The sequence below is a fragment of the Oncorhynchus kisutch genome, linkage group LG18, assembly GCF_002021735.2.
Source record: "Oncorhynchus kisutch isolate 150728-3 linkage group LG18, Okis_V2, whole genome shotgun sequence".
In the NCBI taxonomy this organism is placed as follows: Eukaryota; Metazoa; Chordata; class Actinopteri; order Salmoniformes; family Salmonidae; genus Oncorhynchus; species Oncorhynchus kisutch.
In genome coordinates this window covers 47,816,304-47,839,549 of record NC_034191.2, presented here as the reverse complement: position 1 = coordinate 47,839,549, position 23,246 = coordinate 47,816,304, and the positions used below count along the sequence as shown (strand labels likewise).

The 23,246-nt window shown below is 42.9% G+C and overlaps 2 protein-coding genes across 4 annotated transcripts in view; both read left to right on the top strand.

The window, feature by feature from the left end:
• LOC109908810 (anion exchange protein 2) overlaps nt 1–18,272 on the top strand; it is a 108,503-nt gene extending 90,231 nt beyond the window's left edge. For all 3 annotated transcript variants that reach the window (XM_020507520.2, XM_031796199.1, XM_020507522.2), the window contains 16 exons: nt 762–942; nt 2,559–2,694; nt 3,056–3,257; nt 4,097–4,205; nt 4,532–4,716; nt 5,088–5,301; nt 5,491–5,697; nt 5,990–6,138; nt 8,551–8,745; nt 9,249–9,485; nt 9,865–9,954; nt 10,147–10,313; nt 10,549–10,802; nt 11,080–11,249; nt 12,314–12,487; nt 13,905–18,272. In XM_020507520.2, the coding sequence (XP_020363109.1) occupies nt 762–942; nt 2,559–2,694; nt 3,056–3,257; nt 4,097–4,205; nt 4,532–4,716; nt 5,088–5,301; nt 5,491–5,697; nt 5,990–6,138; nt 8,551–8,745; nt 9,249–9,485; nt 9,865–9,954; nt 10,147–10,313; nt 10,549–10,802; nt 11,080–11,249; nt 12,314–12,487; nt 13,905–13,985 (2,751 nt within the window). In that variant the 3' untranslated portion in view covers nt 13,986–18,272. The remainder of the gene's footprint in view (nt 1–761; nt 943–2,558; nt 2,695–3,055; nt 3,258–4,096; nt 4,206–4,531; nt 4,717–5,087; nt 5,302–5,490; nt 5,698–5,989; nt 6,139–8,550; nt 8,746–9,248; nt 9,486–9,864; nt 9,955–10,146; nt 10,314–10,548; nt 10,803–11,079; nt 11,250–12,313; nt 12,488–13,904) is intronic.
• A 282-nt stretch (nt 18,273–18,554) lies between these two features.
• On the top strand, nt 18,555–20,035 carry LOC109909529 (uncharacterized). Its single transcript, XM_020508544.2, has 4 exons — nt 18,555–18,868; nt 19,017–19,121; nt 19,272–19,373; nt 19,674–20,035. Exons 1-4 carry the CDS (start codon nt 18,674–18,676, stop codon nt 19,755–19,757), a joined length of 486 nt encoding a protein of 161 aa, XP_020364133.1. The 5' UTR covers nt 18,555–18,673; the 3' UTR covers nt 19,758–20,035.
• The last annotated feature ends 3,211 nt before the right edge of the window (nt 20,036–23,246 follow it).

The following is a 23,246-nucleotide window of genomic DNA, read 5'->3' as shown; positions in this document are numbered from 1 at the left end:
CAAGTACTATTTAAAATCTTTCAAATACTTTGAGCGTTTGATGTCAGATGGACGGGTTTGCAGTTTTGGGACTTTTCTATTGGTCCATTAAGCCAGGCAAGCTCAATCAAGCACAGATGGTCATGTATTTTAAATGATTTCAAGTAACATTTGAATCCAGGTCTGATGCACCTTGCATGGTTTTCAGAAGTCAATAGGTTCAAGGACCAGTGCGAACTACTTTCACACTTTGGAAAGTGAAACTAGAATACAATTACATATAGTTCTCTGGATGTGTTTTCTGATCCTTAGAATACTTTTTGACTGTCTTTAAAGAAACAGCATGAGCCTGAGAAGAGCTAGCGTTAATTCTGAAGCAATATTTGTAGAAGAATTCAATCCGACGCAGATACAGCCACATTAAGCATACTGAAAACAATTTCCCCTGAAAGATCAGTTATTCAGATCCTCACTGAATCTAATCCGATTGGCTCAATGGTAACTTGGTTGGAAGGAGATACTGGTTTGAACATTTACGATTCAGACTCCTGGATGTCCATGGGCATACACTGAAAAATATTGACTTGCATTGGTTTTTGGACAAACATGATTTTTTAAAAGTTAGCCGTTGGAGAAAGTGGCCACCGGCCAGATAAAAATATATAAAAAAAATAAAGCATGGATTGCTCTCTTATCTTGTCCATAGAGTGGTTAAGAGGGTTGAAGAAACCAATGTTATTTGGGTACACTATCCCTTTAAATTCAGCCTGTGTCCCCCTCAGGTGTTTGTGGAGCTGAACGAGCTTATCATGGATAAGAACCAGGAGATGCAGTGGCGGGAGACGGCCCGTTGGATTAAGTTTGAGGAGGACGTGGAGGAGGAGACGGACCGCTGGGGCAAACCCCATGTGGCCTCGCTCTCCTTCCGCAGCCTGTTGGAGCTCCGCAAGACCATCTCCCATGGTAGGAGAGAGTTTAGAGAGAGAAGACTGTGTGCCGTGTTTACCCTATATGAATCGTTGCCGCCACCCCTAAATATATAGAGTACCAGTCAAAAGTTTGGACACACCTACTCATTCAAGGGTTTTTCTTAATTTTTTACTATTTTCTATATTATAGAATATTAGTGAAGACATCAAAACTATAAAATAACACATATGGAATCATGTAGTAACCAACATTTTAGATTCTTCAAAGCAGCCACCCTTTGCTTTGCTCATGAGAGCCAGTTTCAACTCAGTGCTTGATGGTTTTTGCAACTGCACTTGAAGAAACTTTCAAAGTTCTTGACATATTCCGCATTGCCTGGCCTTCATGTCTTAAAGTAATGATGGTCTGTCATTTATGTTTGCTTATTTGAGCCGTTCTTGCCATAATAAGGATTTGGTCTTTTACCAAATAGGGCTATCTTATGTATGCCAACTATACCTTGTCACAACACAACTCATTGGCTCAAATGTATTAAGAAGGAAAGACAATTCCACAAATTAGCAAGGCACACCCTTCGATTGAAATACATTCCAGGTGACTTCCTCATGAAGCTGGTTGAGAGAATGCCAAGAGTGTGCAAAGCTGTCATCAAGGCAAAGGGTGGCTACTTTGAAGAATCTTAAATATAAAATATATTTTGATTTGTTTGTCTTTTTTTTGGTTACTATGCGATTCCACATGTGTTATTTCATAGTTTTGATGTCTTCACTAATATTCTACTATATAGAACATAGTAAAAATAAGGAAAAACCCTTGAATGAGTAGGTATTTTCCAAACTTTTGACAGGTACTGTGTATGTATACATGTATGTTGACTCCAATGCTTCCCACAACTGTGCCAAGATGGCTGGATGTCCTTTGGGTGCTGGACTATTCTTGATACAGGAAACTGTTGAGCATAAAAAACACAGCAGCGCTGCAATTCTTGACACTCAAACCGGTGCGCTTGGCACCTACTACCATACCCCGTTCAAAGGCACTTAAATATTTTGTCTTTCCCATTCACCTCTGAATGGCACACATGCTCAGTCCATATCTCAATTGTCTTCAGGCTTAAAAATCCTTCTTTAATCCGTCACCTCCCCTTCGTCTACACTGATTGAAGTTGATTTTAAGTGACATCAATAAGGGATCATAGCTTTCACCTGGATTTACCTGGCCAATCTGTAATGTTTTGTAAAGGCAGTGTATTTTTTGGGGCGAGACAAAGTATTTAAGTGCCTTTGAACAGCGTATGGTAGTAGGTGCTAGGTGTCAAGAACTGCAACGCTGCTGGGTCTTTCATGCTCAACAGTTTCCTGTGTGTGTATCAAGAATGGTCCACCACCCAAAGGAAATCCATCCAACTTGACACAACTGTGGGAAGCATTGGTGTCAGCATGGGCCAGCATACTTGTGGAATATTACAAGACCTTGTAGAGTCCATATCCCAATGAATTGAGGGTGTTCTGAGGACAAAATGGGGGGGTGCAACTCAATAGGAAGCTGTTCTTAATGTTTTGAACACTCAGTGTACGTGTGTGTGAGTGTATGTCTGTGTGTGCCCACCCTGCTGTGACCTCGGTGTCATGTGCGCCCTCTGCCACCAGGGGCGGTGTTGTTGGACCTGGACCAGAAGACCTTGCCTGGCATTGCCCACCAGGTGGTAGAGCAGATGATCATTTCAGACCAGATCAAGGCTGAGGACCGCGCAAACGTGCTCCGAGCTCTGCTGCTCAAACACAGGTACACCACCACCACTACACCTAAACACCAACCAGGACAGCTCAGTGTAAAATACTTATTGAGTATCTAGTAACCTAAATATGGAAGTACGGAATACTTCAATTAAGTGTGTGGACACTTTAAACTCTGGATATTGTTTTTCAACAGGAAAAGTATAATAAAAACTATCTGGAGTTTGTCTACCATTTTGATCTCAGATGAAATAGCGTTATTAGTTCAGCATGTCAATTTACACAATGTTAACCTTGCGATGTCTCTGCCTGGTCCCGCCGCCTGCTTGCTTGATAGCGTGCGAGAGGGCAAGGTGCGACATATGCATCTCCTGCTCAACCTCTGTGCCTTTACCTCCCTCACCCTGCAGTCACCCAAGCGATGAGAAGGAGCACAGCCACAACCCCTTCCCCAGGAACATCTCGGCGGCCAGCCTGGGCAACCTGCTGCCCCAGCAACACAGCTCCAACCACATCCACCATCCAGAGCCCTCCATCACAGACCCCCTCATGGGCTCGGCCAGCACAGGGGAGCAGGAGACATGTATCGACATGGAGAAGAACGACCTGCAGGTAGCTACAGTATAGTGTTGATTTTATGTAAGGAGTAAATGCTGACGTTTATTTTTCTAAGGTAATGTACAGAACTGAGGCATGTATACCCGTGTATACCACAGTTGCAAAAAACAAAAACAATAAAGCGCACATTTACCAGTAAAAAAAGAAATAATAATAATAATTATACTCTTTTGGGTGCTAGAGAAGCACCCCAGTCTTTTGGTTGCTATTTATGGACACCTCCCAGTTGTTCGTTCTATATGTTCAGTTGCCATACACGCTGGCAACGTTCTTGTCCCTTGCTTGCTAGCTACCCAACTAGCTACGGCTAACAGAGTCACAACCTCTGAATCCAGAATAACAGCATTTGTTTAAGCTGTTTTCTATTGACATTCATTTGGATACATCCATAATGTCTGTAAAAACAAATCAATACTAGCTAGCTAAGTTTTTCCTCATTGGACCTGCGTTTACAATGTATCCCATTTCTGTTTGTGTGGTTGTCGGTTTAGCTTTGTAATTTGTAACAAGTGTGGTCTGCATCTTTGGGTGCATATTTCATCATGTTTGCAAGGTGTCCCGATAGCTTTTCCAACTGTCCCGTTATTTGGGTTTAATGTCCATTTTAAAATGCCCTTTTAGCCAATCAGAAACAAGTATTCAACAGTGCTGTGTATAAGTAGTGAGGAATGTATTAGGCAGATTATTCTACTGCTAAATAGAGAGAGAGTGTGTGTGCAAATTGTGTACACAGATATTGAACTATCTTCATTGGATAATTCTTTGTGGAGGGGGCAGTCTGTCCCATTGAGTTACCATGGCCTGGGTTAAGTCTGTCCTGATTGGTATTGCAGCAGAAGGAGTCTACTCCAAATATCGGCATACACAGGTCGAAGTCCAAGCATGAGCTCAAGCTGCTGGAGAAGATTCCAGAGAATGCTGAGGCCACTGTTGTCCTTGTGGGTGAGTGGTCTTTTTTTAACTCATCTAAGAACCAGAAGTACCAGAAAGCATCTCCTGTTACCTTTTTCAAATAACCTACTACCACTACGACCCCTTCTTCTTCTTCGGGTACTTATATTTGTCCTATTTGACACATTATTTTATTTTTTTCTATTTTCTTTTGGGGGGTGTTGCATGTCCCAAATCTCCCTGATACACACTCGATGAGTGGGGTCACGGCCAGGATCAAATAACATCTGAAACAGTAGTCTAATATCAAGTATTCCCACTCTGTGCAGTGTAACCGCATGCCCTATAACCCTCTGTCCCCCCTTCCTCTCCTCCAGGCAGCGTGGACTTCCTGGAGCAGCCCACCATGGCCTTTGTGCGGCTGCAGGAGGCGGAGGAGCTAGACTCTGTCCTGGAGGTCCCAGTGCCAGTCAGGTTCATCTTTGTCCTGCTGGGTCCCCCCAGCACCAACATGGACTACCACCAAATCGGACGCTCCATCTCCACACTCATGTCTGACAAGGTCAGTGCGCTGTACTGTGAAGGCGAGAGGAGAGCAAGAGTCAATTGATTGAGGTTTAGTAGAACATCTGTGGGCCGAGTTTCCTGGCCACAGATTAAGCCCAGTCCTGGAGAGAAAATCACTTTCAATGAGAATCTGCATTGAAAATGCTTTTTAGTCCAGGACTAGGCTTAATCTGTGTCCTGGAAACCATCCCTATATGTTTTTGTTACTATGGTCATAACCATAATATGTAGTATTTAATTCCGCACACAACTCTGAATGCAAAAAAGAAAATCCAAACACAGAGTGAACCTGTTTTGTTCTATGAAGGCTCACATACTATAGGACAATGAGTATAACTCCAGTGTTTTTCCTGTTCTCCCGCGCAGCACTTCCATGAGTCGGCCTACCTGGCGGACGACCGCCAGGACCTGCTCAACGCCATCAACGGCTTCCTGGACTGCAGCATCGTTCTGCCCCCCTCCGAGATGGGCGGTGAGGAGCTGCTACGCTCCGTGGCACGCTTCCAGAAGGAGATGCTTCGCAAGCGGGAGGAGCAAGGAGCCCTGCTGGCCAAGGAGCCCAAGAGCCAGAAGGAAAAAGGTGGAGGAATCCCGCAATTTTGTTCACAGAAAAATGATGTCCTAACTTTCCTAGCTTCTCAGACCGTTACATGGAGCCGGATGATAATATTTTGAAAGTTTCCTTTTTTTTAAATGCAAAAAAAGATTCCAAAGAAACGTCACTTTTCTAGTCCAGTATTTGAAATCGGTCTATGTTTATGTATTCCAGAGGCCCTCCTCTCACCCGGGATGCCGGGAGACGACCCCCTGCAGCGTACTGGACGCCCCTTCGGAGGCTTAATCCGAGACGTGAAGCGCCGCTACCCAAAGTACGTGAGTGACTTCAAGGACGCGCTGAACGCCCAGTGCGCTGCGGCCATCATCTTCATCTACTTCGCTGCCCTCTCCCCCGCCATAACCTTCGGAGGCCTCCTGGGTGAGTCCCAGGGGTTAAATGCAGCCAGCTAGCAAATTCTGGTACATTTACAGAAATGTCCCTGTGTAAGTTAAGAAAGTGACGGAAACAATGAACAGGAGGCAAAAAATAACCACAACTACCCATCTACCTCTATCAACACACAACCAGACACTTAGCATGTGTTTAAAGTAGGCATTGGAGCTATATTGAATATGTACTGAGAATGGAATTCGTAGCTTTTTAAAAAACATTCTTAGGCCATTCTCTGAATGTTGCCTGTGTGGGTTCTTGACTGTGTGCCTTGTGGTAGGTGAGAAGACTGAGGGTCTGATCGGTGTGTCTGAGCTGATCGTGGCCACAGCTGTGCAGGGTGTTCTTTTCTGCCTCCTGGGGGCCCAGCCGCTCCTGGTGGTGGGGTTCTCCGGACCCCTGCTCGTCTTTGAAGAGGCCTTCTACTCTGTAAGTTACCTCAGAGATTACATTATTGACTACCGTTTAAGAGTAGGGCTGGGCGATATGGCCAGAATATATCAATATAGATAGATAGATATATTTTGGCCATATCGCCCAGCCCTACTCTTACGCGGTAGTCAATAATGTAATCTCACATATATATATATTGCTTTATGAGTAGTGCGTGACCCTAGGGTGGCAACACCCATTCTAAATTACTGTATTTCAATGGGTCTTTCTCCATTCTGATTGTTTTGTGCTGTTCAATTCAACTTCAACCTAAAATAATTTCCTGCGTTTCCATCAATTTCTGCATTTCCTACACTCATTTGAGATCATTTACGACATGGACAAAAATACTAGGCCTTATAATTATGCAATTGCGATTTAGATCAAAACACTTGGGTGAACTTTTGATATGGTTCCCAATCAGAGACGACGACAAACACCTGCCACTGATTGAGAACCATATCAGGCCAAAACACATAGAAACAGACTAACTAGACATGCAACATAGAATGCCCACTCATATCACACCCTGACCAAACAAAACATAGAAACAAACAACTCAAATAATGGTCAGAGTGTGACAGTACCCCCCCTCCCCCTAAGGTGCGGACTCCGGCCGCAAAACCTAAACCTATAGGGGAGGGTCTGGGTGGGCATCTGGCCGCGGTGGTGGCTCTGGCGGGTCCTGGCTGGCTGATGGCTCTGGCGGGTCCTGGCTGGTTGACGGTTCTGGCGGGTCCTGGCTGGCTGACGGCTCTGGCGGGTCCTGGCTGGCTGGCGGGTCCTGGCTGGCTGGCGGCTCTGGCGGGTCCTGGCTGGCTGGCGGGTCCTGGCTGGCTGGCGGGTCCTGGCTGGCTGGCGGCTCTGGCGGCTCCTGGCTGGCTGACGGCTCTGGAATGTACCGCACCGAGCAATGCACACGCACTGGGGAGACTGTGCGCTCCACCGCATAACATGGTGCCTGCCCGGTTCCTCTCTCTCTCCGGTAAGCACAGGAAGTTGGCACAGGTCTCCTACCTGGCGTCGCCACACTCCCTGTGTGCCCTCCCCAATACATTTTTGGGGCTGCCTCTCGGGCTTCCAGCCACGCCGCCGTGCTGCCTCCTCATACCGGCGCCTCTCTGCTTTCGCTGCCTCCAGCTCAGCTTTGGAGCGGCGATATTCCCCTGCCGTCCAGAATCTCCTCCCAAGTCCATGAGTCCTGCGTTCTTTGCCGCTGCTGCTGCTGGCCGTTACCACGCTGCTTGGTCCATTGTTGGTGGGTTATTCTGTCACGATCGTTGTAAAGAGGAGACCAAAGCGCAGCGTGGTGTGAATGCATGACTTGATGATTGACGACAAAAACACGAAGTACACTAAAACAAACTAACTAACCAGACGAACGTGACCACTATTGAAACTGAGTGCTAACATGCAACATAACATGGACAATAACCCACGAAAAACCCAAAGAAGATGGCTGCCTAAATATGGTTCCCAATCAGAGTCAACGATAAACAGCTGCCTCTAATTGAGAACCAATCTAGGCAACCATAGACATACATAAACACCTAGATGGTAAACAACCCCATAAACCTATAAAACCCCTAGACACCCCGAGTACAAAAACACATACATCACCCATGTCACACCCTGACCTAACCAAAATATATTAGGAAAACAAAGAATACTCAGGTCAGGGCATGACACTTTGCCTATTCCGCTTTGATTCAGAAGATACTGTTGCAGAAACAACATTCTGATTTAAGCCTCCACCAGTACTGGTATCAGGCTGTATTAGCTAGCTACGTTTGTGTTGACTCAGTACTTTTGCTGACTCCGCTATCCAGCTAACTATCGATTAGCATTAGTGGCTAACACGATTTAGCTTAACTTGCTAAGAAAATACAGACTAGCTATTTGCAGACGTAAGAAACATAAACTAATGTTGTAATTATAGAAGCTTGTGGATTTATATTAAGATCAAAGTGGAAACAGCATCGTTGTCATCAACGTTGTTGCATGTGCTGCATTGACCATGCAGACTGAACAAAAATGTCTCGTGGTCAAGCAACAACAAATGTGCTCCTTGAGTGACAGGATGGGACTAGGTCTGTGTGGAAAGCAGCATGGAGAGAGTGGAGAGGGATAAACTAAAATTGGACGTTACACACCGCGTATCACGTTAAACAAACAAAACATTCAAATACCGTTATAGAAGGTAAAGAAAACCCCAAACCAGTCCATGCATCAATACCGGCATAGTAAAATACGGTATACCGCCCAGCCCTACATAAGACTCCCTTTTGTATTTTCCTGCTGTTGGTGTTGACCTGTATGCATGGCCACTCTTCCATCAGTGTCAGAACTCGATACTCAGTTCTGTCTTAATTGCTTCCTTTACCATTCTCTCTCTGTGTGTGTCCATAGTTCTGTAAGGGGAACGGGATAGAGTACCTGACGGGCCGGGTGTGGATTGGCTTCTGGCTCATCGTCATCGTGGTGACAACAGTGGCCTTGGAAGGTAGCTTCCTGGTCCGCTTTGTCTCACGCTTCACCCAGGAGATCTTCTCCTTCCTCATCTCGCTCATCTTCATCTTCGAGACCTTCTCCAAGATAGGCAAGGTACTATACACTTGACACTCCGTTAACTATAGTATTGAAATTGATAGAAATGATTTAGTGCCCTTGTAAGTGCTAAAAGCACTTTACGTTGTAGAGAGGGGATCCAATCTGACTACTGATAATAAATGGAACTGACTAGATTGGACTGTTCTCAAAACATGGGGTCAAAACGAGTATGTTTTCCTAACGGGTACACTCTTAAGAAAATCTTTTGTGGTTGAGTGGCCCTGATCCGAGAACAAAGTGAAAGGGACAGACAGCCCGACTTTTATCTGGGCTTATGATTTCAGGAATGTTACTATTTTTAGACCTCTGTCGAACACAAGACTTTCAAGGGATTATTTGTGTCTGGATTAATCTGTTTGCTGGGACCTTACAGGTATGAGGTATGTACATTTTAATCCCTCTGAAGCCGTGTTGAAGTGGTGTGTGTGTGTGTGTGTGTGTGTGTGAGTGAAGCGGTGCTTTAATGTGAACACTTTTTTTCCTGTGTTGCCGGGCAGATTTTCATGGAGCACCCACTGCAGCGCTGTTACCTTGACAACAGCACGGCGGAGAACGCAACGGTGGAGAATAGCACCCTGGAGCTATTGCTTGGCAACAGCACTATTTCAGTGGTGTCGGTGAAGGTCCTAGGGGAACCCAACACAGCACTGCTCTCCCTTGTACTCATGTCTGGAACCTTCTTCATTGCATTCTACCTGCGCAAGTTCAAAAACAGTGCCTTCTTCCCTGGCAAGGTAAGACACTGTTACACTTTATGAGGTGAAGGGGCTAATTTCATCCTCACTCTAAGCACAATAGGGTTATCAGGGTGTATTTCAATTCAATACAAACTTAAAGGGATAATTTGTGATTTTGGCAATGAGGCCGTTTATCTACTTCACCAGAGTCAGATGAACTCGTGGATAACATTTTTATGTCTCTGTGTCCAGTATGAAGGTATTTGAGGTAGTTTCGCGAACCAATGCTAACTAGCCTCATTGCCAGACTCCCGAAGTATCCCTTTAATTATTTAGAACCTAGTTTATTGTAGAATCACAGAACTTCACTCCCCAGTGTCCCATCATGGGCTGTGTGTTATGCATTGCCTACACCTAACTATTTTGTGTTGTTCAGCTCCGTAGGATTATTGGAGATTTCGGGGTCCCCATAGCCATCCTCATCATGGTCCTAGTGGACTACAGTATACGTGACACTTACACACAGGTGAGTAGTACTGCAATGAAAATAATTCCAAAGCCCTTTATTAGTTTGTTCATTGTATTGTCTAGATTAATAAGCTTAACTACTGTTTTACTGAGAAATTATAAAGAACTAGTTACTTTGAAGACATATTAGTGCATGTTATGTCATCACCCTCTAAAACACATCACTTCCCTGACCCCTGACCTTGTGTAGAAACTGAGCGTGCCCAGTGGCTTCTCTGTGACCAGTCCTGAGAAGCGTGGCTGGGTGATCAACCCCCTAGGCATGTACACCCCGTTCCCCATCTGGATGATGTTTGGCAGTGTGCTGCCCGCCCTGCTGGTCTTCATCCTCATCTTCATGGAGACACAGATCACCACGTGAGACACACTGTCACACTATAGTACCCAGCACCCCTGTGTTCCATCATGAGCTCCCCCTTAGTAGCAAAATGAGTTTTGTGAATGGATACGAACTGCGGGAAATCATGGAAGACATTACATTATGTACTGTGTATGTTTTTATCCTGGCAAGTTGATTTACTCATTCTCAACTTCTCATCTGCCTTTCTTTCTTCCATTCCTCTCTTACTACCTGTCTTCCTCCCTAACTCAGTCTGATAGTGAGTAAAAAGGAGCGGATGCTGGTGAAGGGTTCTGGCTTCCACCTGGACCTGCTGGTGATCGTAGTGCTGGGCGGCACCTCTGCCCTGTTCGGCCTGCCCTGGATGGCCGCTGCCACTGTGCGCTCCGTAACGCACGCCAACGCCCTCACCGTCATGAGTAAGGCGGTCGCCCCCGGCGACAAGCCCCGCATCCAGGAGGTCAAGGAGCAGCGGGTTACAGGGTTGCTGGTGGCCATCTTAGTAGGTGAGTGTCTTTTGGATAGATGTCGAATAGACTAGACTGGAAGATGTTTGGTGCTTCTCAAAAGTTTACCGTAGCTTCCTCCACTTGACTCCTTCCCTTCTACTGCAGTGATCTGAAGACACAGAATAAAAACAAAACATATAAGGGAAATATGTGACTTTGCTTTCACCTGTGTAGTTATTTCACCTCCGACTACTAGAAGAGGAAACTATTAGAGTATTGAGACGCAGTCATGTTTGCAGTAATATCTCTTAACTCTTCCTCCCTCGTCTTCCAGGCCTTTCCATAGTGATCGGAGACCTGCTGCGTCAGATCCCCATCGCTGTGCTGTTTGGCATCTTCCTCTACATGGGCGTGATGTCACTCAATGGAATCCAGTTCACCGAGCGCCTAATGTTACTGCTGATGCCCCCCAAGTACCATCCCGACCACACCTACGTCCGCAAGGTGACCACAGCTCAGAGTCACAGAGAGTAAACAGAGCAGTGGCTCTGGTTCCCTAATCCGTCGAATAGATAGCTTGGTCCCAAATCAGTTTGTGCTCTAATGAAAACTCCTATGGTCAAAAATGACAGTAGGAGTTGTCAAAACATCACAAACAGATATGGGACAGGGCTATCAAATAGAGCCTTCCCTGTATAATCCACTATATCAGGGATGGGAAACTTTGATGGGGGTGGGAGCCACAAAGAAAATATGAATTTATCATGAGACGCAGTGGCTCGTGGGTCTGCATACCCATGGGTCTGGATGTGGGTCTGCATACCCACATCCATACCCACACATGCTGTCAGAGCCAGCCCTAGCCGAAATGTTTTTGGGGGGCCCACCACCTTGCGAGCAAACATTTTTAGCTACCCCCCCCCCCTCCCCTTAAAAGCAGAGGGGGGGGGTAGCTAAAAATGTGGGCTTACAAAAGGGGGGACACCGCCAGGGGCCCATCCCTGCACTATATAAACTCATAGAGGCTATTTTCCTCAAGTGGGTACCAGAGTTTGTATACATATAGGAACACCTGCTCTTTCTATGACATAGACTGACCAGGTGAAAGCTATGAGGGGAGGAGAAAGGTTAAAGAAGGATTTTTAAGCCTCGAGACAATTGAGACATCGATTGAGGGTGAATGGGCAAGACAAAATATTTAAGTGCCTTTGAACGGGGTATGGTGGTAGGTGCCAGGAGCACAGGTTTGAGTGTGTCAAGAACTGCATCTCTACTGGGTTTTTCACGCTCAACAGTTTCCCGTGTGTATCAAGAATGGTCCACCATCCAAAGGACATCCAGCCAACTTTACTCAACTGTGGGAAGCATCAGAGTCAACATGGGCCAGCATCCCTTCGGAATGCTTTCGATACCTTGTAGAGTCCATGCCCCAACGAATTGAGGCTGTTCTGAGGGCACAAGGGTGTGCAACTCAATATTAGGAATTACATACTCATGATTTTCATTGTCCCCTTTCGAGTGTATTACGGTAATCCACTTTCTTAACTGATAGTAACTGTGTCCCCCAGGTGAAAACGCTGCGGATGCACCTGTACACACTGATCCAGCTGGTGTGTCTGGCGGCGCTGTGGGCCGTCATGTCAACCGTGGCCTCTCTGGCTTTCCCTTTTGTCCTCATCCTCACCGTCCCCGTCAAGATGTTCCTGTTGTCGCGCATCTTCACCACCCGTGAGATGCAGTGTGTAAGTTGGCCCAGAGGTGCGCACTAGGCCCGTACACTAGCTTTAGGGCCTTTCACTAGGATTCACCCTATGAGCCCTGGTCAAACATAGTGCAGGGAGTACGGTGCCGTTTGAGATGTATCCCCTTTCTCTCCCCCGAGGATGTTTCAGGAGAGGTCCTCATAGTACTTATGGCGTTTACTCTTAAAGGAGAAGATGTTTTTTTACAACCAAATCTCTATTTTTGATGTAAATGGCATGTTATAGAAAGGTCCAGACACCTTTTTTGTGATTTCACCAAACACCTATGGGGTTCCTGAAAAAACATGAACAAAGGCTCCAAAAACACCCAAATACATCCTTTTAGATACGCCAACGCTCTTAGTATAGTGATGCCGGTCTTTAGATGTGCACATGAAATTGTCATTCCTAACTTTATCTGCAACGTTATATTCCCTTTTTGTGCGCCTCAAGACGTTTCCCTTATCCAGCTGTTCGATTCTCCACGTAGCCTGCTGCTACAGGTAACTGCCAAAATTAAGGGAACACCAACATAGTGTCTTAGTAGGGTGTTGGGCCACCACTAGCTGCCAGAACAACTTCAATGCGCTTTGGCATAGATTTAACAAGTGTCTGGAACTTCCTGTGTGGAAGCACAGGCTTTTAATATATTTTGTATCCCCCATTTACTCAAGTGTTTCCTTTATTTTAGCAGTCACCTCTCCGTCCATTGTACAGGTATCGTTCGAGTCGCAACAAAATGGAGTAGAGAGTTCTGACTAAAGTTCGGAATGACACCATTTCATGTGTACAAGACCTGCATCACTATACCGGGAAGTTTTCTGTTTCTAAAATAACGTATTTGGTTTTTTTTGGAGCCTTTGTTCATGTTTTTTTCACAGTAAGGATGAGGAAGTGATTCGTATGTTTCTCAAAAAAGGTGTCTAATATGCCATTTGCATCAAAAATGTTGATTTAGTTGTAAAAAAATTACTTATCCTTCATGACTGTCTGCTCTGCTTGTTCTTCTTCAGTGGTTTTTAGCACTGGGTTGACGTAATGTACTTTGTGAAAAAGTACCCTGTAAAAAGCGCAGTACACATGAAATTTGATTGACGAAAGACATATCTATCTACCCATTTTAAAACAATCAAATCATAGTTACATTTGAGTAATTTAGCAGACGTTCTTATACAGAGCACTTTACTATTAGTGCATTCATCTTAAGATAGCTAGGTGAGATGACAACATATCACAATCCTATCAAGTACGTTTTCCCTCAACAAAATATTTATCAGCAAAGTCCGTGGCAGTAGGATAAGTGGCATTTCTGGTGGGAGGGGGCGGCGCCGTGAGTGTTGTTTAAGGTACTCGTCAGAGGTGGGGTTAACGGTACAGCTACTGCCTTGCTCTAACAGTCTGCTCTCCTCTCTCATAGCTGGATGCTGATGACGCAGAGCCCGTCTTTGACGAGAGAGAGGTCCATGATGAATACTCAGAGATGCACATGCCTGTGTGACCCACACCATCATATACCTTCCAACCACTGTATTCTTCTCTGTGTCCACACCATTCTGCCAATCAATCAACCAGCCAATGAAATGCCTGCCCAAAAGATCCACCAGCAAAGACCCTATATATATATGGTCAGAGGATCTGTCAATTATATCCTCTGACCATCATTGGGCACTGTTGGTACTGGTTTCCATTGCTTTAACCACACCTGACCAAAGGGTAAAGATGTCACATGCAGGCTTTGGTCTTCTGAGACCCAGCTCTGTCATGGAGGGGTTTAAGATCACTCATAACCCCCTGTCAATCTCATTCACTGGGACAGAGTTCAATTGGGTGACATAAGTAGATTCAACGTTCAGGCGTTCTCATGATGAGACACAGCTGGAAATGGGGACACATTATAAGGGGGAACTTCCTGTCCTCTGCAGGGGTTAGGGGTCGTAACCCTTCAGAGAGCACTTTGTGGTATGAATACAGACTGAAAGGTCCAATCGGTTCAGCATATTTATTTTGTTCATCATCCATGTTTTAAAATATTTCAACATATTTGCCTTTTTTGAGTGGGGGGGTTCAGGGGTTCAAATCCAGTTGTGTGTTTATAGATGTGTATTTTCAAGGTTTATTCCAGTGACCGTGTATGGTAGGTAGTTTAGTACACAATTATTCATTTTTCAACCCTGACAGGTTGTGCTGATTCACATTGAATGTGCAGAGGATTATATATGGGATACATTCCTTGAGTCAATATATTTAACATATTGTGCTTTCACTTTGTATGTTTAGCTCTTTTAGCTCACTAAGCGCCTTATGAAGGACATGATGGCTGGACAGAGAAACCTAATTATGTTGCTTTTGTTTTTAACAGCTGTTCCTTCAAGAGCACCTCTAAGCCCTCTGCACTTTTTAAGGCATAATATTGAATGTTTTATATTTTACTTAGTGTCTATCAAACACTATGCTGTGTATTTTTGTACGTTTTTTTAAAAAGATGCCTTAGATTTTTCTCTCCCGGCAAATCCATTAGCTAAAAAGGAAGGCGTGTGATTTTATGTTTCCAAATGATTGCAAAGGGGACACAAACTGCTCCAACCTCAGACTGATATTAAGGTAGTGTTAGCCCGGTGGTTTTACCAATAGTCATTACAACACTGCTCAGCAATCACAGCAGTCTTGTGAAGTCGTGATGAAATGAATTGTGCGTATCTATGTTATTGTGTAGTTTATTTGCTTTCATCCATTCATCATCCTCCTAGTGTTTATGCCGCCATTGTGGTGGCTAAAGTTTACCAGCAGAGGGAGACGAAATGTAACCAAAGTACACATTGTAGTACCAAATGATTTTAAAGTACTGTACTGAATGTGAAATAACTCCCCAACCATTTATTTTTTGTTAGCATTTCCTCCATAAAAGCTGAAATGGGATCACATCTCTCAAGTGCTACACAATCTCAAGACCTTTCTGAAGTACTGTCTATATGGGGCGGCAGGGTAGCCTAGTGGTTAGAGCGTTGGAGTAGTAACCGAAAGGTTGCAAGTTCGAATCCCCGAGCTGACAAGGTACAAGGTTCTGCCCCTGAACACCCACTGTTCCTAGGCCGTCATTGAAAATAAGAATTTGTTCTTAACTGACTTGCCTAGTAAAATAAAGGTTAAAATTAAAATATATACACTAAACATTGTGATACTTTCGCCAAGTACAGTAAACTTCTTGTAGTATTGTTCTAATAAGGAGCTGTTTAGTTTCACATATTTGGTCATCTAAAGTATATCCTGCTGAATCCCTTTCTGAAAGTTATCGACATGCATCTATGGGGTTCACTTTCACCTTTTGCATTCTCACTGTGTATGTTAAAGTGGTCTACCTACCAGCATAAAGCTAGTCAGTATTTGTGGGGGGGGGGGCACTAATCTATTTGTATTTTCCTGTGTGTGAGTGGTTTTATTTCTTCCCAAATCTCGGCCTTTTAAAACGTTTCAAGTTTGGTCAGAACTATCAAATGTGGGTGTTATCCCACCTGTTACTTGCCACCAGGTTTATGATGTTTCCGAGGTGGGCAAAGTGGTTCAGCGGGTCAAGACCATTTCTCTCACAACATTCAATTTTTTTGGGGGGGGGGATTTCAAGTAGTATTAGTGTTTATTATAAAAATTATCCTAAGTTTTTAGAGAGAAGCAAATGCGTTGTCTAAAATTCCTAAATGATACTGTTGACGAAATTTCTGTGTAGGCAACCTCCTTAGTGTCACCCATGCCAGGGTAATCTCTTGTGGAAAGACTACGTAAACATAAATCGTACTGTAGATCTGTCATGATACAACTGGATGTGTGAGATCTGTAGCATTAGTTCCAGTGCTTGGGTTTTTTGTCACTGGTTATTTGGACAAATCCTGATTTTTGCAGGCGTTAGCATATTTCGGATGGAGCAGGGACATTTGGCTCATATACTTGCCTGTAACTTGCAAAGAGAAAGGGTAGAGTTCTTTTGTTTTCGGTTCTGATCCTCGTTCTATCTCTTCTCTTAACACTTATGGACCCAGATCTTAATTGAACATCTGACCAATTACGCACGACTTAAGTTCTGGGTTTACTAAGATTGATGCCAGGGGGATGGCTTAAAGCCTTTTTAAAGATGTTTCTAATATATACGGATGTCTGGAGTTAGACCTATGAATATAGTTTTTTTTACCTGAAATGCAGTCATTGATTGTGAAGACTGGACCTCATGTCTGTCTTTTGTTCTTTATTGCCTCTTTATTGTTTCTCAAGCAGGGGGGAGGCCGAAGACCTCACTACTCCCCTTCAGACCAACTCCTTAACCTTTTTTTTATCCTTTAGTGTGTGTACTTTACTGTATTTATTCTTGGGATATTGCCTTTTCAACAGTAAAAGTTCAAAAATGTATCTTTCTGTGCACCTCAACTAAGCTATACTTGGCTCCATATTCCCACGGTCTATGGCTACAGGCAGCCCAACTCTGATATTTTTGGTCAAAAGACCAATAAGTGGAAAGAATATCAGAATCCGGCTGCCGGTGTAAACGCATTCGAAGTCCTTTATTTGTGCCTGAATTGATCTACAGCTGCACGTGAATGTATATGATATGTGATTGTGACATTTATCACCTGAATCCGTCATAGCCGTCATATATATTTTTTCCAGTATGTCACTCAAGTTCAATTTGTTTTCACTTTTAGAATGCCCATAGATCAAGGCCTGCATTCACAACATGTCTCAGAGTAGGAGTGATGATGGGATCAGATTTCCATTTTAGATCCTACTGAATAAGATATGAACAGAGGGGATCTGATCCTAGCACTCCTACTCACTCTTCATGAATACAGGTCCTGATCCCTCACATGTATTGCAATGTGACACTATGTGTTGTCTTGAGTGTTTGAAGGGTGTTGTGCAGATGTTTTAAAAGATGTTGCAGTAATTGATGACCATGGACAAAATGGTGGTGTGCAACATTTTTTTTTTTAATGGAAAACGGAATGGATGGAGGGAATGTGTTCTGTACATGATTGTCAGTGCCCAAGGAAGCATTGCTATAATGCAGTTCCATTTTAAAAGAAACACAAAGCATTCTGGGTGTTCATTGCTTATGTTCAGTGTACATACACTACCGGTCAAAGGTTTTAGAACACCTACTCATTCAACTGATCTTTATTTTCACTATTTTCAACATTGTAGAATAATAGTGAAGACCTCAAAACTATGAAGTAACACGTGGAATCATATACTAACCAAAAGTGTTAAACAAATCAAAAGATTTGTCAAATAGCCACCCTTTGCCTTGATGACAGCTTTACACACTCTTGGCATTCTCTCAACCAGCTATACCTGGAATGCTTTTCCAACAGTTTTGAAGGGGTTCCCACATGCTGAGCACTTGTTGGCTGCTTTTCCATTCACTCTGTGCTCCGACTCTTCCCAAACTATCTCAATTTGGTTGAGGTCGGGGGATTGTGGAGGCCAGGTCATCTGATGCATCACTCTCCTTCTTGGTCAAATAGCCCTTACACAGCCTGGAAGTGTGTTGGGTCATTGTCCTGTTGAAAAACAAATGATAGTCCCACTAAGCCCAAAACAGATGGAATGGTGTATTGCTGCAGAAATGTATTTTGATGTAACACTTTTTTGGTTACTACATGATTCCATAGGTGTTATTTCATAGTTTAGTTTTTTTTTTTTACTTGAATGAGTGGGTGTTCTAAAACTTTTGACCGGTAGTGTAAATAGTTAAAATATTGATGACCAATAAATAAAGACCAATTTCGATTAAACATCACTGCTGTAGTGTTCTTTAACAATTCAACCAACATATATTATTCATAACAAGATGAGTACAGTTAAAAGTTACAGGATCATACAGAAAATACATTTTACAATGCCAATACATGTTCACTTCATGTATGCTGTGGCTAATACAAAACTATTTATGTTGAAATATAGAAATTGAAACTTCCAGATTCTCATGTTGAAACCAACTTCCTTCTTGTAACTAGGTCAAAAACAACGCATGACCAGGCCTGCACATTATCCTTGATTGCTCAATCCCTCTCCAAAAACACATTCGAGGCTCTTTCCCTTTTGTTTGTCTGAGTTAGTGTTCCTCCTTGAAGTGGAGTGGGTGGTCTTCACACAGAACAATAACCTCAGTCAGGCTGCTTCGCACACACTGGGAGGAAGATGGCTGCTCTATTACTGCTGTTGTTGGTTAGTGCTGGAGTCCTGCTGTCTTCTACTGAGGCTCAGGAGGCTTATAATAAACTCCCCGATAACTACAGGAAAGGAGTGGATCTGGCTCTGCAACAACTCAACTCTCACGCTGGAGTCAAACACCATTTTCTCTTCTTCAAGAGTCTCCTGAAGTCCGACATAGAGGTAAAAAACCTTGTGCTGAAAACCATTGAGGTTTCTATTGCCGGGAGGTTGTTTTTCTGAGGACTGTGGCAAGACTGCGTTTTGTGTAGACCTGGTAAATGTTTATGGTTGTTTAGTCTACTCATTGATATACATTTTCTTCCTCTAGCCTGGATTTGATGTGAGCTACATTTATCACAGCTTCTACCTGAAAGCCACCAAGTGCCCAAAGGGAACGGTTGACTCCACGCAATGCAAGTTCAGGAATGACCGAGTGAGTACCTGGAACTGTCTGGGCACAGTTGAGCTGAATCATCAATAACCTTACGGCTTTCATAAAATCCCATAAGTTATACACATCTAAGTCTACAGCATGGAATTGTAATGTACATATAATGCTGTCATATTGTGTATATTTCTACAGCCATTGATAGACTGTTCAGTCTGCTACAAAACCTTTGCTGGAGAGATTGAGAAGGATCCAAAACCGTATATCCACTGTGTCCACAAACCAGCACTTACAGAGGTTTGTTGGATCGCTAGTTGTCCCTTCCCCCGACACTAAACTGTTTCAATCAATCACCAGTCAAATTCTATAACTAAATATGATTATGAAGAAAATGATAGAATTGTCTATAAACTAGTTCCTATGAAGATTAAGGACAATATCACAAGGTGAACTCTTATCTAATTCAGAAACGGACAGTAATTGCAGGGATTTGTTCCATCACATTATTGAGTAAAAGTTGATTTTGAAGACAAATATATATTGTGAATGTTATTAAAGCAGAATATTAACCTGTTTATTTCCCCTTGTGAATTTCAGGATATGATGACAACAAGAGTAGAACACTGTAACACAATGAGTTACCACAGTGGAGCCCCTACTCTCCTGGCTTCAAAATCTTAAAGTGAAAGGGGCCATGTTAGTTCTGTGCCATGACGAAATAATGCTATTGCACAATACATCTGCATTTAGTCTAGAAAGAGAGCCTCATTTTGTCTGTATTCTGTGTTCATTATTCTGTATTCACCTTCATACTATTTCTAATTACTTTAAACACGCTTAGGCTTGAGCTCCAAGTGTTCACTTCATGTATGCTACGTACGTCTTTCCTCTACCTCTGCAATATCCCAGTTGAATGTGGTACATTTATGTTCAATAAAGTTTTATTCAGAAAAAATGTATTCAAGTCGTTGGTGTTCTCTCTTCCAAATAGCACATAGGTAGACATGATAGGGGAAATTCCTCTAGATGTTACAGCGTCTCCCATTTCTCTATAGGAAGGCCAAGAAAAACAATCATGACAGTTGGTTGATAGCCTGTTTAAGCTTGGACTTGTGATTCCTTAGGCCTGAGCAATATGTGTTTTTGAGTCTCGTTAATGTTTATACCGGTGGAAGAAGTGTCTATCGTCCATAGGGTGTTACTAACTGAACAATGTAGCACAGACAAGATTTGTTTAATATAAAATGTTATTTCATTCTGAGTTTAATGTGCAATACATCTAGCACAACTTCTACCTGAAAGCCACCAAGTGTGCCAGGGGAAATGTTAATCCATATGTTGTGTATATTCTAACAGCCACTGATGGACTTTGGAGTTTGCTACAGAACATTTGCTGGAGAGATTGAGAAACACCCCCAAGCTGTAAATTATTTATTTCTAAATGACAAGTGTTTAAATGTGTTTGAAATGATGACTTTTCATGTCATGCTATGACGACTACAGTACTGTCGCAAGATGAGCTACACCAGCGGAGCCTCTACTCTCCGTCACCAAGACTGAAATACCATAGAATAGATGGTTAATAAGACAGAATTGAAGATGAACTGCATTTACAACCCACTGGTGTTATTTCTAGTTTGTGCCAAGATCACAATAAAAAATCTTCTCCAGCACCATAACCAGTGTCGACGTGTGAAAACGGCGCAATTGTACATTTTGTAGTAGTTAAAAATAGCAATTTGATGTCATCAAAATGAAAGATGTAATAACACCGATTTTCAAAACGCTGAGATTGGCTGTGACGCGGGGAGCGGGAAAATTCCCACGCCCTGGCATGAAATGTGTGTTACTTTTAATCCTACTCAATGATGTCAGCCATTATGAATATATTATGAACATAGAAATGTGCCGTTTGCACACACTGGTATGGTGCTGGAGATAATGAATATCAGGTTGAAAAGTGGTGGAATTGCCCTTTAAGTCAATTCTGATAACATTTACACATATTGAATAATAACTTACTAAATGTGCATGTACACATATCTGTATATAGTGTAATATTTAGTATCTCAGCTACACTGATTTTTTTTTTTTTAAAGACACAATGACTGAAATCTGTTAACTAAGTGGTGAAGCATTACCATATTGATTGCATGCTTCCCTTTGCCAATTAAAACAAACAACTTAAATACTAGGCTAGCTGACTACTGAGAATCAACCTTTTGACTCTGTTGTGTTGTGAGATATTGTTTTCTAGGTAATAGCATATATAGAAGATTTAGAACATATCATTGTATCAACAATATTCATTGTACACTATTCATTTGAGAAAAGCAATTCTAGTGGTGGTAAGTTACAGTTACATTACATAACAGTTGTAATGAAGTCCATATGGCCAGAGACCATGCCCTTGGGGCCCTCTTTGACCCAATGCCAGGGACAGATATTATTGTTACCCCGATCCAGTTCCTAACAAGGACATTGCAAAGATATGCTCCTTCCATACTGCAAAAGAAATGTTTTAAAAAACATTGCCCTTTGAGTTTGTGCAGGTCACTGCGACTTGGAATTCGGGTGATGAGCAGCCGCAGGAAGATGGCAGTCTCCAGGGATGAGCAGCCGCAGGAAGATGGCAGTCTCCAGGGATGAGCAGCCGCAGGAAGATGGCAGTCTCCAGGGATGCAGGGCTCAATCCGTGGGCATTCACATGCAACAAAAGTATGGAAAGTAAATTGGCTCATTTTGACTCTCAGCCCAGCTGTAAGATCAGTCCCGTTGCCTTGGTTTAGGTTCCTGCTTACATGGGTAATTCTACCCATGAATTACAGAATTACAACTAATTTTGTTTACATCATGCATGAAATGTTCTAATCCAATTCAAAGCAATAACAAACATAATGCTACATTAATATAGTACAATGTAATTGTTTATACACCTTTGTATTGAGAGATGGCGGTGCCAAACACTGACTCCTGAACTTCATGTTTGAAAATAAAGCAATTCAAGATTGAAATGTTTTTAACGCTATTTCTAAAGAACATCTTAAGTTGTTATATTATTATTATTATCTAATTAGTAGTTTTGTTTATTTTTAAACATCTTTCCCCCCCCAAAAAAATGCTGTCCTACCTTTTTTATGTCACTGCCGAAACATACATTAAAATACTGTAGAATGAATATGCTTTAAGCCACACCCATACAAATATCACTATAGATGACGGGATCACAATCCTCTCTAGCATGACCACATGGTGAGTAGTCTGTCTGCAAACATTTTGGTGTGAGGGAGTTGGTATATCTTCATGTATTTTTAAGAAGTGTCACTACCAAACATACAGTGCCTTGCGAAAGTATTCGGCCCCCTTGAACTTTGCGACCTTTTGCCACATTTCAGGCTTCAAACATAAAGATATAAAACTGTATTTTTTTGTGAAGAATCAACAACAAGTGGGACACAATCATGAAGTGGAATGACATTTATTGGATATTTCAAACTTTTTTAACAAATCAAAAACTGTAAAATTGGGCGTGCAAAATTATTCAGCCCCCTTAAGTTAATACTTTGTAGCGCCACCTTTTGCTGCGATTACAGCTGTAAGTCGCTTGGGGTATGTCTCTATCAGTTTTGCACATCGAGAGACTGAAATTTTTTCCCATTCCTCCTTGCAAAACAGCTCGAGCTCAGTGAGGTTGGATGGAGAGCATTTGTGAACAGCAGTTTTCAGTTCTTTCCACAGATTCTCGATTGGATTCAGGTCTGGACTTTGACTTGGCCATTCTAACACCTGGATATGTTTAATTTTGAACCATTCCATTGTAGATGTTGCTTTATGTTTTGGATCATTGTCTTGTTGGAAGACAAATCTCCGTCCCAGTCTCCGGTCTTTTGCAGACTCCATCAGGTTTTCTTCCAGAATGGTCCTGTATTTGGCTCCATCCATCTTCCCATCAATTTTAACCATCTTCCCTGTCCCTGCTGAAGAAAAGCAGGCCCAAACCATGATGCTGCCACCACCATGTTTGACAGTGGGGATGGTATGTTCAGGGTGATGAGCTGTGTTGCTTTTACGCCAAACATAACGTTTTGCATTGTTGCCAAAAAGTTCAATTTTGGTTTCATCTGACCAGAGCACCTTCTTCCACATGTTTGGTGTGTCTCCCAGGTGGCT